We start from the raw sequence: 16,804 nt of genomic DNA on the forward strand, positions 1-16,804 counted from the left end.
CAATAAACATGTGCACCGCTGCTCAGGGCTGCCCCTCCATCCTGCCCCGCCCTCATCTCCTTAGCAGAGCTCACAGGGCTCTCAGGTAAACCAGTGGCTCACCATGTGTGCTCACTCCTTGGCGAGGGGCCTGGCACGTGCTTCCTTCAGAATGTCATAGCTGGCAGGCTTCCAGGAGCCATGAAGAGGTGGACTGACAAAGCTGAGGTGCCCTTTGCTACCTGTCCAGGTCAGCCATTGCCCCCTGGTGAAAGGGTGGTGCAGAGGCTTGCTGCTTGCACAGCGGAGTTGGGGGAAAGGAGGGGAGGTGCGTTCCTTCAGGCAGTTCTGGGGGGAGGGGGGTGGCAGGCTACCCTCCGCTATAAGCTGGGCACAGGGCCTTCACTGGCTCGTGTGGTGTTTCTAATGCCTTCTCTGCTTCCTGTTGGACCTGGTGCCTGTCCCACTTAGGGCTGCTGCCTTGTGGAATCGTTATCTGTGTATTTTCCTGTTTGCCCCGCTCAACCGCAGCTCCCTGGGGAAGGACTATTCTTTGCGTCTTTGTCTCTTGGCCTGCCACAATGGACACCTGATACATGTTTTTTAAAGAGGGTCATTATATCTAAAATTAGCTTTTATTCATCCTTTGCATATTGGGATACATGGATACCAGGGAAAGTTCTGTAAAAAGGGGAGAAGGTAGGAAAAGCAGCACATCTGACAGTTGGTGGGAGGATGGGGGAACGTGGTTTCCCCGAGCATGGCCAGAACTCCATCTAGGTGGCCTGTGCAGGCTCTCCACTTTCAAGCCCTGCCACTGTATTTTATTTTTATTTTAATTAATTAATTTTTTCCTGCCACCATATTTTAAATAACAACAGTAGCTCTTGTCTCTTTGGTCCATCTTTGTGTGAAGCATTGTGCTGGGTATTTTACCTGCAGGTGTCTTATTCAGTCCTTGAGATAAACACAACTGCCCTATGAGTGAGAAATCCAAGGCACAGAGAAGTGCATGGTGGCTAGCTCAAGACCCCACAACTGAATAGAGGCGAATGTGGGACATCCACTGGAATTTCAGAGACAGGAAACCTGGCATAGATTATTTCTTTGAACTTAGAGCTTTCCCACTTAGCAGGCAGATAGCCCCTCTTCTAGGTGTCATACTTCCCCACTGGGTATCAGGCCCTGGCCACGGCGCTGGATGTCCCTGGAGCATGTTTCCACGTATGCCATCTTTCCTGAAAGCCTGGCAGAGAAGACAGGGAGAGACAGGGATGGGAGGAAGCAAGTGAATCCTTTTTCAAAGTGGTGTTCCCAGCCTTCTGGATCTTGATACCTGTCCTCGATACCTTGATGTACGCTTAATGCATGACGTCACTTAGAACTTAACAATCCTACAAAGCAGTTCTGACTGTCATCAGCACTCCAGCTTTCGTGGGCTCCATCTGTGAGTCAACAAATATGATGTGTTTAAGAATCTTCTTCCTGCAAGGGTGACCCTGTGCAGCTTTGGTCAGACTGGCTGAACAGTTAAGTCCTCTGTGGGCATGTGCAGACTGGAGTTTTATATCAGTTTATGTAACACATGTAAACAATTTAATCTTTCAATTCTCCCTCTGGTACAAACGTTACGATAAAGCAGACATCAGTACTGGCATGCTGTGAGTCTGCTGGCAGAAAAGGCTGTAATTTGCTTCCTTTTCTCAGCTAGGTGGGCCACAGTGTGGAGGCCTCCCAACATGTGTGTCAGGGAGACTCACGTCACATACCCAGCGATTTGTGTCATGCTTGGAGTTATGTTTACTCCTCCCCAGTAGGTATTTGGAATTCTTATGTCAGAGAGGAGCCCAACCACGCACTCAGCAGCGGCCCCGGAGAGGCCAAGTACATCAAGGAAATGTGGTTTGGAGTTGTGTCCACACTAGAAGTGGGTGCTGACCAGAGTCAGAGGTTGCAGTTAACTGCACCTTTTCATTGCCAAAGTGCTGGACACTTGATGGTTTTGGGGAACTTGCTCAAAGGAATTAAGGAACTTGCTGTGACCTTAGGCAATTGACTTAATCTCTCTGAGCCTGAGTGTCCTCATTTATAAACACAGAGTTCTTGTAGGGATTAGAAATGATTTATGAAAGCACCTAGTGGCACAATGACAGGCATATAAAGTGCTTAGAAATGGGAGCTGGGAAAAAGAGGGAGCTGGTAACATAATTATTACCTCTATTTAATAGTTATATTATTTTTCTGGTATATTACAAGATATTCATTTTCTGTCCCTACCTGTGGGAGACCTTGACTTGATGTCTTCATTTTCAGATGCATCATTCACAGTTGGGCTTCTAAAAAGATTCTAAGTATCAGAAAGGAGCCTCATCAAGTATCAGAGAGGAGCCTCATCTAAATATCAGAGAAGAGCCTCATCTCCTCTTGTTATTTAGCAGTTAAAGGGCTCTTTGTAAACTGTACTAATAGTCTCAGGGATGCCCATAAAACAAGCTCTCACAGAGGGAGTGTTGAGGCCAGTCCCTGTACTAACTGCTGGGCACAGAAAGAACAGAGCTTGGTCTGGACCGCTCACAGGCAAAGGAGAGAATGGGAGTGGGATTTTCAACATTACAGAGCAATGGCTGAAGACAGGAGCCAGAAGCTGTGCCTAGAGGAGAGAGTGCCCGCCATGCAGAGGAGTAAAGCTAAGTGCCATTGCAAAGGTCACATTTGAATGGGCTTTGAAGGATGAGTAGGAGTTTGCTAAGCAGAGAGGCTTGAAAAGGCTATTTGTCAGGAGAGAAAAGAGCATGTTTCACAGAACTGTGAGAAGGGTAGGATGTATTTGAGGAATGGTGATTTGTTCATTGTGCTCGGAACATAAGTTCATAGAGGAGCTCAAGTGAGTAAGGCTGGAGTTAGCTAGTGAAGAACCTTGGATCATGGTAAGAAATTTGGATGTATTTGCCATAGGTGATGCAGAGCCAAGGGACATCACATTTCATACGACTTTTATTTTATATATGTGATTTAAAGTAGGGAGTTTAAAACATAAGACCACATATAGCTAATAAGTTTACTCTGCAAATTGCTGTCTGTTTTCGTTGGGGGAATGTAAGGGGCCTTTGGATGACTTATTGAAAGTCAGCCTAGTAAGGAGTTTTGTGTTGAAAGATTTAGATTATAATTATTTTGTGTTGAATGTTCCTAGGATAGAAGCTGCCCCCTTTCATCTCCACAGGCCTCCTTTATGACTTAGTTAAATTCTTCTGCTTCATAACCTTGAGATTTTCATGTCACTGTGAATTTTTTAAAAGATGAGGTCTACACAAGAAGGAAATGAGTTGAGAAATGGTTGTGTTCCCAGGTACCCCCTAGGACCTCACTACCTGTCACCACTCCCCACCCCCAGAGGCCTTCCGAATTTCATGATCCCAGTTCATCCTACCACTTCTCCTCACCTCCCTTCCCCCTTCATCTTTACAGGGTCCCAGGCAGTGTGTGTGGTGCCTGCACTGAAGATGGGACATTCCGTCAGTACGTGCACACAGCTTCCTCCCGGCGTGTGTGTGACTCCTCAGGTTACTGGACTCCAGAGGAGGCTGTGGGTAAAGGACCATAGCTTTTTTGTTTATACTTTGTGGCTGCTGAGAATGGGGGTGGGGGTACAGAGTCGAATGGTGGTGTGGTGAGAAAAAGGTAGTGTGTGTGTGTGTGTGTGTGTGTGTGTGCGCGCATGCACGCGCATGATTTGCTGGATATCTCTGGGGGCCTGTGTCCCACATGTGCTTAGCATGGAGGCCCAATGACTGTGGTGAAGCAGAGGTCAGCATAGAGGACAGAGCGATGGAGAAGACAGCTGAGCTCAGGGGGTGACTTCAGGGTGAGAGCTCAGGCGTTCTGTGTTATGCACACCTACCGGCCCATGGAGCAGCCTTGCCACGTAACAGTGTAAGCTGATCTCTATCAGGAGAGTAATAGAGAACACATTGCAGGGAACATCGATGCATGGCCCAAGCTGGTCTGGGTGGGGGTGGGGTGGACTAGGTGTTCCAAACTGATTGTTCTCATCTATGTTATTTTAGGAGTCTATTAATCACTGGTACTCGTTGTGCTTTGGATGTGATCTTAGTTAGGCTCTAGGAGGGGGAAAATGTTTTTAGCTGTCCCTTTTCCTGTTCCTCACCCTACTTCTCAGTTAATATTCACTCACATATGAATATCAAGGCCTCTAGGACAAATTAAAGCATGAATGTTATCCCAGTTCAAGTCTGGAAAATGGTGTTGACAAGTTTCAGCACCTTCTGTTGAATGGCTTGGCGTCTTCTATGACCACCATCTTCAGTGTTTACCTAGTTATCATCTTTTTCCTTCTTTTGTATTTATTAAGATCCTAAAAACTACTTAGTAAGATGAGTTGGACACAGTCCTATTTGAGTTAGTTTGCCATCTTGACTCTGACCAAAAAAAAAAAAAAAAGGAGGACATTGGTTTTAGAGTCAGCAGTGTCTGTAAAATGTCCCCTTGAGCTCCCAGTTACTCAAATGACAGGAGCCTCCAGGAGAAATTGGGAGGGAGACAATATACTTGATTTTGATTGACCATATGGAACTTTTTTCAAATGAGAGTTTTCAAGGAAGAATGGAAAGTTACTATAAAATTCACATTGGTATTGTGTTGGACTCATGTAGAGATTGGCTTTTCATAAAAGGCCATCTCTGTGGCAAACAAATTGTCCTGTGCTAGTGTTCTAATGTCCATTTCAACTCCCTGGCCCTGCACTTCTCTCTTTTTAATTCTTGGCAAAATTTAAAGTTATGTTGTAGAGGTGAAAGGAATTAGAAGTTCTGGGTTCTAATTGTGTTTTGAGGCAAACCAGGTCAACTTTCAAGGCCTCCGCTTCATGTCTTAATGTGAGATCATAATAAAATCTTTCTGAGACAACAGTGCTGTTGGGGTGGCTTCCAAGGGCTTTTACTCTGCTATATTTGGGGATGGCTATTGGAAAATACTGCTAAGAAATACTGGCCTTCCTTTGCTTTGAAAAGATGGAGAACGAAGTCATATTTAAAATATACACATCGAAGGTGAGTGAATCCCCAGCAGAGTGTGCATGAACACATATAGCTACAGATATGATCTAAATATACTTGACAACACTTAATGAACACCAACCACTTTCTAAAATGCTATGCGGAATAGGAAATTGAACCAGACACATTCCCTGCTTAAATATCATCTTTCTGGAGAGAACCTCCCTAGCTCTATAATCTAAAAGGGACCCTAGTCCTACCCCTTCATTCTCTAGTCTTTTATCCTTCTTTATTTTTCTTCAAAGATGCCATTACCACTTTATCAATTTAGTTTTGTACTTATCACCCTACCCTAAGGATTATGAGGGCAGGACCTTCATCTTTCTTGTTTGCTACTCTATATCCAATACCTACATCAGTGCTAGATGTGAAAGAGATACACAGTCAAGTTTTGTTGAATGGGTGAATAAATGAATGAATGGATTCACAGTATAGGCGAAAGATGATAAAGCCTTTGAGATGTAATACACACACACACACACACACACACACACACACGTTTGAACTTGTTTCCTCTGGGCTTTGAAATATTCTTTATTTTCCAAATTCTGAAGGGCTAAATAATTCTATTTATGTTTCTAGGGAGCATTGTATAGATCTTCTACACTATCCTAGTAAACCACAGGTTAAATAATGCTTATTTCGTAAATGAGGAAATTGAGGCTTTATAAAGACTTGCCACGGTCACACAGCTAATAGCACAGCACCAATTAGAGTGTAACTCTGCTGATTCCGAATTTAGCACTTTTTTCTTAATTTCCCCTTATGTGATATGAAAGAAAAACCTTTTGATAGATGATTTTCACAGAACTGACCTTAATATAGTTGCAATATTTGACTTTTTATCATCTCATTTTTACTAACTACTTGGGATCTCCATTTTTTTTTCCAGTCAAGAATACATGTTTCTATTTCCTGCCTGCAGTTTCTTCCATGCAGTGACCTAACTGCTCACACATACCTGAACTAGTTAAACAGGATGTAATGACATGCTAAAACAAACATTGGCCTTATTCATAAGTAAAAAAGGGTTTCAGAAGCAGTGGTTTATCATAAATTATTAATAAACTAAGTACAAATAATTCTCCTCTGCTCAAGGACTCTTGAAGGACATGACTCACCTTCTCTGCATCAGCCTCATGTTTCCACCTGGGATCTGGGCCACTCCATTCCCGATGCCTTGCTAGACTTCTCTTGTTAAAGGCATCATGTGGAGGGGCTATGGAGCAAGACAGAATACTTTTACATTGTTACACCTTTGTCCTCCATAGTACTCAAGATCTAACCCATTCAGTTGACCAAATTCTGTAGGCATTAGCTCAAAGCTCTCTTCCTCATTCTTCTTTCTGGTTGCTCATATGAGCTACTCATTTTCAGATTTAATGGCAGTTCCTAATGTGTCTGTCTTTCTGTTCATCTCCCTCAGGGCCTCCAGACGTGGACCAGCCTTGTGAGCCAAGCTTGCAGGCCTGGAGTCCTGAGCTCCACCTGTACCATATGAACATGACGGTCCCCTGCCCTGCAGAAGGCTGTAGCCTGGAGCTGCTCTTCCAGCACCCGGTCCAAGCTGACACCCTTACCCTATGGGTCACCTACCTCTCCATGGACTCCTCCCGGGCACTCTTTGACACGGAGATCTTGCTGGAACACCAGGATTCTGTGCACCTGGGCCCCTTAGACACTTTCTGTGACACCCCACTCACTATCAAACTGCATGTCGATGGGAAGGTCTCAGGGGTGAAAGTCTACACCTTTGATGAGCGGATGGAAATTGATGCAGCTCTGCTGACTTCCCAGCCCCACAGTCCCTTGTGCTCTGGCTGCAGGCCTGTGAGGTACCAGGTTCTCCGTGAGCCCCCATTTGCCAATGGCTTGCCCATGGTGGTGACAAATCCTCACAGGAAGTTCACGGACGTGTGAGTTGGGCGGTAGGGCTTTTTAAACCATGGGGCTTCCTGGGGCTTTGGGAGTGGGTTTTGTTTCCCTTTTCCCACTTTTTTTTCCATTCTGACATGACTTTAGTTGGAGAAATGTTAAGAATCTGAGAGAAGATTTTATTCTAAGGTGGCATATCTGAGATGAAGAAAAATATTTCCCAGAAAGGGGCAAGCAGGTGTTCTGACTAATATTGCCATCATTAGGATTATGGAAAAAGGAGGTTCTTATATGAGGAGCTTCTGCTGGACTGAAAGTATTTGCCACAAATAAGTTGATCAGAGTCAACCTCTATCTGGTGACACAGTTTAATTTCTGATTCCTTGCTGTAACTTTTGGATAATCTGCCATGGCTCCTCTAACATTTGAAGATTGTAGTCAACTCTTCTATAGCCAAGCAAGGAAGCCAAGGGTCCTGCAGATACTGCTTCATTTCAAGACTCATTCCTGATGTGTGTTTCATGCATCCCTCTTTTTCTCCTCCCTCTTTCCCTCTCTCTCTTCTCTTCCAACTCTCCTCTTTCTCTTTCTTCTGTTCCTTTTACTCTTAGTGAGCTCTGCTGTGTTCCTGGCACTGTGTGCTCAGTGGTGGGGACACAGACTAAGGTAAGATCATTGGCTCAGAAGAGTTCAAGGTCTAAAGTAGGAGGTTAGTATCTCCAAAGGCAAATTACCCCCATCTCATCATTTTCCTCAGAGCCTTGGGGGTAAAACAAAAGTTTTATTGGAAGTGTTATATTAGTTTTTGATGCATTGGAAATCATCACAAAAGGAAGTGGGTTAAACCAACAAACACGATTTTTCATGATTCTATGGGTTGGCTGGGTGCTCTCATCAGGACTGGCATGGCCAGGGTAGATGGTCCGGGACAAGCTCATCTACATCCTGGGGGCTCAGCTCAAATGGCTGGAGTGGCTGGGAAGATGAAGACCTCTTTCCATATGACCTCTCATTCCCTGGCAGGCTTCGTGTGGGCTTGTTCTTGTGGTGGTGGGAGGGTTCCAGCAGCAGGGAGGGCAAGCCCCCTGCACGCTCATACATTACTCATGATAACGTTCCTGTGGTCAAAGCAAGTCACACAGCCAATTCCAGATTTAAGGGGTGGCAAAATGGACTCTATGTCTTGATGGAAGGAGCAAAGTCACATTGCAGAGGGGTGTGAACCTGGGAAGGAGGAACTGTGGCCATTTTGCAGTCTGCCGCTGCTACACAAAAGTAGAGGGCATTGTTCACTTTGAGCTTTACTACATTTTTCTTCTCACACTTGCTCTCTGAACCAGAACTAGAAGACAGTGAAACGGACACAAAGCTAATGCAAATGAAAGGAGAGATCATGGGACAGATTTTATTTTATTTTTTATTTTTTTTTATTTTTTTAAAGATTTTATTTATTTATTTGAAGAGAGAGACACAGCGAGAGAGGGAACACAAGCAGGGGGAGTGGGAGAGGGAGAAGCAGGCTTCCCGCTGAGCAGGGAGCCCGATGCGGGGCTCAATCCCAGGACCCTGGGATCACGACCTGAGCCGAAGGCAGACGCTTAACGACTGAGCCACCCAGGCGCCCCGATGGGACAGATTTTAAAGCAAAAATTAGTTTTCGGGCTCCTCTAATAAGGCAGTTAAAATGACATTTGGCATCTAACATGATATCCACACATGCACTCATACACAGACACACACACAACCTTTAAAGTCAATAATATCCCATTTTATGGATGAGAAAACTAAGGGGTAACCTTAATTTGGTTGAACAGACCTAGTCATGGCAGACTCAAGATTAAAATCCAATTTTCCAAGTCTCATTTTGGTTCCCTTTCCTTAGTGACACACTGCCTCTTATAAATTCAGATCATTGAAGGTTGGGCTACCTGCTGCTGAGTTTACTCCACAAGAAGTATAAACACATTTTGACACTACCATCCAGTCCTTTCCCAGCTGCAGGGCAAGGTGAGACTTTTACGCATGGCTGGATGAGAAACCGCCCTGAAAAGGGAAGCCATCAGAATTGATGAGGATATGAAATTGGTTTTGCTTTTGAAATATCTGGTACTCTCATGAGAAGATAGTTTCCCTAAAGAAAGCTGATGTGGAAATTTAAAAATCTTTAATATTTAGGTGTCTTTCCTATTTAACTAAAAGCCAGTACAGAGGTTTTTAAAGATGTTTTGGAAACCCCATGATAGTTCCCATTTGCTGTTTGCACCATCAAGTGAGATAGTGGAGGCTTTGTGGCTGAGTTGAAGCATCTGTTAAAGAAGAGAGGGTCTTGGCAGGAGGTTTATGGTGGCCATCGGGGCAGCCCCAACAACCCTTTGCGATCCTGTCCTCCTAAGTCACTCCCATTCTCGCTTGATATTGGCGGTCGTTTTCCAATTAGGGCAGGCACGGGACAAGAGGAGGAGGGAAGAATTTGTTTTGGGAAATAGCAGTCCCCATCTTGAGCCCCTGACCTCACTTAAATGTTCACTCTCTCATGCTCTCCACCTGATCAGTGCACTTGGGTTCGAGAGAGAGTCTGATAAACTTCTTCCATCTCTGATTCAACCAATAAAATTCCATTCCTGGCATCTATGCATTTTGGCAGGTTTAGAGGTGGGGAGTAATTTAACATATTTCTAGCTGCAGGATTTCTGGCATCCCCAAAATGATGGTGGAAGGTGTTCTCACCTCCTTCTGGGAGACAGTTCGTCCTTCCCTCTAAGGATGCAATCTCTTTAATATAAGAATTATCTTGAGAGATGAGAAAACTGTGATCTGCAGACCCAGGAAGGGCCTTGCTGAATCCAAACACTGAAGCTTTCTTCTTCAGTTTCTTTGATTACTTCGAAGATACAGAAGACTAGTTTTCCAGTAGTTGCTTGTTGATTTTTTTTAACACGATAAAGGTATACTTCAAATGCCATCTTCCTAGACTGTGCAGGACCGTTAGTTAATTCAGTGGTATTTCAGCCAGTATTTATTGCACGATCACTATGGGGAACATACTGGGAATACCGAAACCGGTATGCTTTCAAACATTCTACTGCTGTGTAAAACTCTGTGCCCTGATCTCCATTTCACATAACGTGGCATATGTTTAACATTCCCCATAAATATCTTTTAAATTCCTGTAAGCCATCTGTGAAGGACCCAGGGCAACGTCTCACTTTCTGAATGTAGTGGTCATGGCTCATTGGTTTCCACAGGGAGGTCACACCGGGGCAGATGTATCGATACCAAGTTCAAGCTGGAGCTGGGACAGATCTGGGAGAAGCTTCACCTCCGCTGAGCCATATCCATGGAGCTCCTTACTGTGGAGATGGGAAGGTGGCGGGGTGAGTATCGGGGTGTGTGAGAATGTGTGAGCAAGAATGTCCTGCCCGGCTCAGACCAGGAGGGTTAATCTTGAGTTTTAGTTTGACTTGTTCTGGAACTTGGGGGCTGTGTGATAGTAGCATTAAACAAGATCTAGGACCTGGTAGTGATCTTGAAAGGTCACCTACATCTTAGTTAAGGAGAAGCTCACTTTTATTTAGAGCTCACCCACTGAGATATTGGGGCTGATTTGGGGGTGGGGGGCAGCTCTTAAGGTTTCAGAGGACAACTACTGGGCAGTGATAGAGAGAAGGAGTTTATAGGGGAGAAGGTTACTTGTGAGATGATGCTAAAAGACAACATGAGGGTATCTTTTGGATCAGTGGCCTATCTTATGCTACCAAGGAGCTGTGTGACCTGAGGAAAGTCAGTATAGCTTTCTGAGCTTCACTGGCTCATTTGGCCTCTGGAAGACCTGACTACAATGTAATTTCCATCCATTCTATAAAACCACCAAGGTAAAGAGGAAATCACTACTTTGGCTTCTGAACATACTATGTTCCTTTTTCTGTTGCCTTTTGTGATATCAGCCTAGGTAACTAATTCACTCTGGTTTATCTGGGACTTTCTCAAATCTAGCACTGAAGACTCCCATGTCCCACCAGTCACCCTATATTCACCTGTCCTGAATGCTCATCGAACCTAATTTGTTAGTTATATAGAGCTGGGGGAGTAGGAGGCTGGATGGCCATGCACTGTGATTTGTCTTCGATTCTGCATCCTAATAAGATGGCCTATTATTAATTTCCCAGACTAGGTGAAAATACATAGTATCCCAAGGCCCTAATAGAAAGAATTCTGTAGCCTTTCTTGGGATCCCCTCCCATCATTTAACAATCAATAAACATTGCTTCTTCTCTTGATCTAAGATTTTTAACCTTTGGTGTAAGCCAAATCTTACAACACCCAGACCTTGCTAGTTGGCTGCCACCTTCTGCCTCACCCAGTCCCAGCTTTCTAGTCCCCTTCCTCCATCTCAGTTGGGGATGCTTCACATGTGCACATGCTGTTGTTCCTGTCCCTGCTTTGACAACCTCTTTCTTACAGTGTTTGGGGTGGCTTGGTTACCATTACTACCCAGCCAGAGCCCTCCTTGAGCAAAGGACTCTGCCCTATGTTGTAGCATCTCCTCCAGCAATTCTCTGATAGAGGCCACCTCAAGGCCCCAGGATGCCACATCTGGCTGGGGGTCTGGGCAGGAAGGGTGGAAGAGCCATCTTCCTAACTTGCTCTTACACATTGTCTCCTGGGTCTTGAAACAGCTTCACCTGAAGCAGCAGCTGCTTGGCTGCTAGGCCTCACAAGGTTCCTCATCCAAACGCTCCTTTACACTTCTTCCGGTCTTCCCTCTCTGTAAAGAGTCATACTTAGTTCTGCCTTCCAGGGGGAAGGTATCTGTGATTGTAGCTTTGTCTCAGCTGGAGGCCCTCCACCACACACACAACAAGAAGGAGAGACATGAATTGTTTAACCCACTGTTTTAAACTTGAGAAATGTATAGATTCAATCCAAGGGAATCACAGATCCCCAAGAAGTCATCCTGAGACTCTAGTTTTAATAAATTTTTTTTTCACATTGGATAACACAGCAATAAGACTACCAAACAAACAGTGGAGACCTTTAACTTGTGAGCTGCATTCATTTGGAAGTGATCATCTCCATCTGTCCAATGTGGGACATCTCAGCCACGTGTGCTGTCGAGCCTTTGCAATGTGGCAAGTGCGGCTAAGAACTGAATTTTATTTAATTTTAAGTAATTTAAATTTATTTAAAAACTTGATTCAGTTGTCAGAAAATTTTTAAGTGTATTTGGAACAACTTGGGTAGGCGAATCTAAATACAGATCAAGTGTTTGAACTCAGATGTGTTGTAAGTGAGAAAGACACATCAGATTTCAAAGACGTAGGATGCATAAGGAAGAATGTAATGTGCTTCATTAATAATTTTTGTACTGATTACTTACTGAATGACAATATTTTGGATATATTGGGTTAGATGAAATGTGGTATTAAAACTAATTTTACCTGTTTCTTTTTTTAAATGTGACTACTCCTGTTTCTGCTGGGCAGCAGTACATGAGATGATATACAACATGCGTATATTAGCTGTTGAGATTATCTTCAAAATAAAGGAATTTGAAGTTTCCTTAATTTCTTCAGTCATGTTTTTCACAGCTCTGTTATCTTTTCTCCATTTCCATCCTACCATTTAAAATATCATTATATAATTGCATTTATAGCATGCTTTTAATTCATTTTAAAGCTTTCTCATATCTAATTACTTAATCTTTACTCTGTCCCCATGAGGAGGTATACTTTAAACAAAGGTTAGTCATGCCCTGGGTCTGAAAACACATTAGCATGCCAACACCCTTTATCTACTTGAGTTAAAATATGTGTCTGTTTTGGATGTGGTGCAAAGTCAAGAAGAAAAAAATGGTAACCCTCAGTCCATTTTTTAAAAAGATTTATTTATTTATTTGAGAGAGAGAGAGTGAGTGAGTGGAGGGGCAGAGGGAAAGGGAGAGGGAGAGAATCTCCAGCAGACTCCCTGCTGAGCACAAAGCCCGACTCAGGGCTAGATTCCTGGACCCCAAGATCAGGACCTGAGCTGAAATCAAGAGGCAGATGCTCAACCAACTGAGCCACCCGGGTGCTCCAACCCTCAATCCATTTACAATGGCCGCATCTGTGTTATCTGTTTTGTTCTCATAACATGCTTCTTGTAGCTCTCAGTCTAAACTAACTCTCCCACCCAAATCCAAATTAGTCATCAGCTGTGTCAGCATTTGAGGTTCAAAACAAAACAATGACATTTTTCTTTTCCCAGTATTCATTTCTCCCCTGCAATATATGAGAGCTGCCACCAGGTGGTAGTAGGGAGTGAGGACCAGGACCGAGCCTTAGCTTTGCCCTGGACTGAGACCTGGCAGCAAGCAATCAGGCTACTGAGTCTCTTGGTATATAAAACAGGAACTTTCAGTTCTACAAAATCCTAACTTTAACAACTGCATCTAGATAGAATAAAACAATGAAAACATGAAGAAATATCAGGTAAAAATGAATAGAAAACAGAACCACACATAGGCAGGCAGGTTTCCTCCTCACCAAACCAGCTATTTCTAAGATTTCACTTATCATAGAGCTGGTATGCATTTTCTACCTTAATGCCATCCACCGGAAACACTGGCAGGGCCCTCGTGGGTCTCCTAGATGTTTCTGAGCCACGAGCTACTTTTTCTGTAAAAGCATTTTTTTTAACTCCTGCTTTTCTCCAACTCATACTTCTTAATATGTAATTGGGAATTTTAAGAATTTAAAATAAAGGTAACTAAACAAGAAAAACTATTTTATATATGTATGTATATAAGAATGTATATTTTTACTTTCCAGGAGCCTGGGAGAAGAGTGTGATGATGGGGACCTTCTGAGCGGAGATGGCTGCTCAAGGGCGTGCCAGCTGGAGGAAGGCTTCCACTGTGCAGGTGGGTTGAGGAGCGCCCCCTAGGCTTATGTCCTATTTCTGCAGGTGTCTCTGTGTCTTATTTCCCTGAGCTTTTAATATCCTATAACATATAGTGAGATGCTAATAACAATGATATTTGATGTGTCTGTTGTGTGCCAGGTATTAGCTGTTTCACATATAGCATTTCATTTAGTCCCTACATTAAGTATGAGGAGACTAAACTGAGGCACAGAGAGTTCAAATAACTTGCTTTCTCTTTTATGGGATTTGAACCAAGGAAGTGAGGCTCTAGAATCTACATGTGAAACCACTGGGTTACATCACCTCCTTGATTAATGTTACCAGTTGCTCTTGGGTCCTCATGTCTAACATCAAAGCATCAGCCAAGCAGTACAATCATAGAGGTTCTACATCAAAATCAGCATAGGAAACATTCTAAGCCAAAGGGAGTGCAAGGTACCTCTTGGTGGTTGTGCTTAATAGATAAGATCATGACAGATGACAGAGGGTCCTAACACTGCTTAATCCTGGAAAATCACTAGTAATAAATTATCACTAGGTGGCTTTGACTCTAGGTTCTTGCCACACAGGAAGGCTCTCCAGAACACTTCTCCCAATTCTGGTTAAAGACATCATCAGTGGGCTTCTAACACGTAGATTATTTTTTTAAATTACCATCTGCATACGTTGCAGTGTTTCAATGGAACATAACCATTCACCAAAGTTATTTTAAAGAGCAGTGCATTGAAAAATATTTTAATGCCTCTAAATCTCAAGGTAAAGGAGGATATGATTATAATTATGTATAATTTATTAAGGTGTTAAATACTGGATAGAACACACAAATGCCTCTGCTATCTAGAGCAGGATCATAAAATTATAGAATCTTAGTAGTCTTCCATCCATCCATCTAATAAACCATATTCAGTATCTGCCATGTACCATGAGTCTGATAGATACCCTGATTCCTTCCTGTATACAGTCTAACAGCAATTTGGAGTCCAGCATCCTTCCCATATAGAAATCTCTTCTGCCAGTTCTTGAGAGAGGGGCCTCTAGCTCCTGCTTACATACTACTAGCAGTGAAGGACACACCTTGAAATGCACCATTCTACTTAGGAATGGCTTTATCTGTTATAAAATTCTTCTCCCTTTTTCTGGTTTGGAAACTGAGGCTCAGAGCATCATAGTGACTCATCCACAGGCATACAGCAAAGCTTTGCAGGCCAGCACTGGAGCTCAGCTTCCTAATGCTTAATCAAGTGCTTTTTCCTTGCTGTGAAACTACAGAGGATAATTTCTTCCCCCTGTTTTATTTGACTACCATGCAGATATTTGAAATGCCTCCCCATTATTCTCCTTTCCAATCCAAACATCCCCTCATGTGATTAGGTTTCCAGACCCATTCCTATTTACCCTAACCTGGCATGTTTCGTGTGGTCAATGCCCAGAAAGGAATTCAATACTCCAGATGTGGTCTGGCTATGCAGAATACACTGAACCGATTACCTCCCCTCTTCTGTACACAAGTATTTGTTAATGCCATCTCTGTTTGCATTGTGGTTTTTTTTGTTTTTTGGGTTTTTTTTGGTAACATAATGGGCTTATGTTGAATACACACACACATACACACACACATATATTCTCCAAATGCTGTGTCTTCTCTAGTACAGCCCAAGCCTCATTTAACTTAAGAACCCACCTTGCTTTGTTTCTAACACATTTGATTCCATTACATTTGGCTCTTATTTCCTTAGCCTCCAAATCCAGTAAGACTATGTCTAAATTATTTTAACTTTACAGGGTAAGGCTAAAAGGATCTATTCCACAGTTAGACTTCTGTTTCATTGTATAATAAGCTCATAGTATGCTAAGCACATATTCCATTATTTCTTAAAAGATTAGGTTAGAGGGGTGCCTGGGTGGCTCAGTTGGTTAAGCTTCCAACTCTTGACTTTGGCTCAGGTCAGATCTCAGGGTTGTGAGATCAAGCCCCACATTGAGCTCCACACTCAATGGGGAGTCTTCTTCTCTCTCTCTTTCCCTCCCTCTCCCCTTACCCCTCCCCTGGCTCATGCATGCTCTCTCTCTAAAGTAAATAAATAAATCTTTTTTAAAAAAAAGATTATGTTTGAAGGAACTATTGTGAAATGTGTTTTAAAAGTGGTCTGTTATTTTTAGATGGGCTTGAAAAAACAGGCAAAAATTTTAAGTCCATGGTAAAAAAAAATAGAAGCAAGAAGAAACATTCACTGTGTTATAAATAGAGAAACAAAACATATATATACACATTATAAAATATGTTGTAAAATATATACACATTATAAAATATGTTGTAAAATATATACACATAAAAATACATGCAAACATACATATAAACACACATAATTATGTACATGAACACATGTACATGTGTATATACATATATGTGCATATATATTGGTTTTGGGGGAGTGATTTGGGAAGACCATGGGTTTGATGGAATGCAGGAGTTTAAAACCCAAAATAGGCTTAGAACCAAGTCTAAGAACATTGGCTTATTCCTGGCAAGTAGAGACAGATTTACCACAGAAGGGTCTTAGACTGGAAGAAATTATGAAGGAAAATAATTAGTAGCTACATGTTGATAAGCCACTGAAAAATCACTTCAATATCCCTGTGGTATTGTGAAGAATGAAAAATAACAAGAATGGTATAGTAACAGTAAATTTTAGTAATGATGGTACTGAATGTGTACCTATATGTTGATTGATTTTCAAATCTTGATATTATTTTCACGTCCTATTATTTTAAGTGGAAATAGGAGATTAGAATCATGCTACTAATGTTCATTGTCCTACATTTTGGTAGAAAAATCAGTAGAACTTAATAAGTGGCTTTCTGATTGCACCTTAGATTTCCACACTTGAAGAAAGCTAGTTACGTACTGTAGTTGGTACTGTTCACTTAGGCGGAGTTATCCTGGGAGCAAGGTGGGACTTGTCCAGGGAATACAA

General features: G+C 42.7%; 1 protein-coding gene across 1 annotated transcript in view; it reads left to right on the forward strand.

The window, feature by feature from the left end:
• Positions 1-16,804, forward strand: part of PAPPA2 (pappalysin 2) — a 293,756-nt gene that overhangs the window by 142,439 nt on the left and 134,513 nt on the right. Inside the window, exons 7-10 of the mRNA XM_036117179.2 lie at positions 3,448-3,569; positions 6,481-6,970; positions 10,175-10,303; positions 13,736-13,827. Coding sequence (XP_035973072.2) covers positions 3,448-3,569; positions 6,481-6,970; positions 10,175-10,303; positions 13,736-13,827 — 833 coding nt within the window. The remainder of the gene's footprint in view (positions 1-3,447; positions 3,570-6,480; positions 6,971-10,174; positions 10,304-13,735; positions 13,828-16,804) is intronic.

Source organism: Halichoerus grypus, chromosome 7 (genome assembly GCF_964656455.1).
Source record: "Halichoerus grypus chromosome 7, mHalGry1.hap1.1, whole genome shotgun sequence".
NCBI classification, from domain to species: Eukaryota; Metazoa; Chordata; class Mammalia; order Carnivora; family Phocidae; genus Halichoerus; species Halichoerus grypus.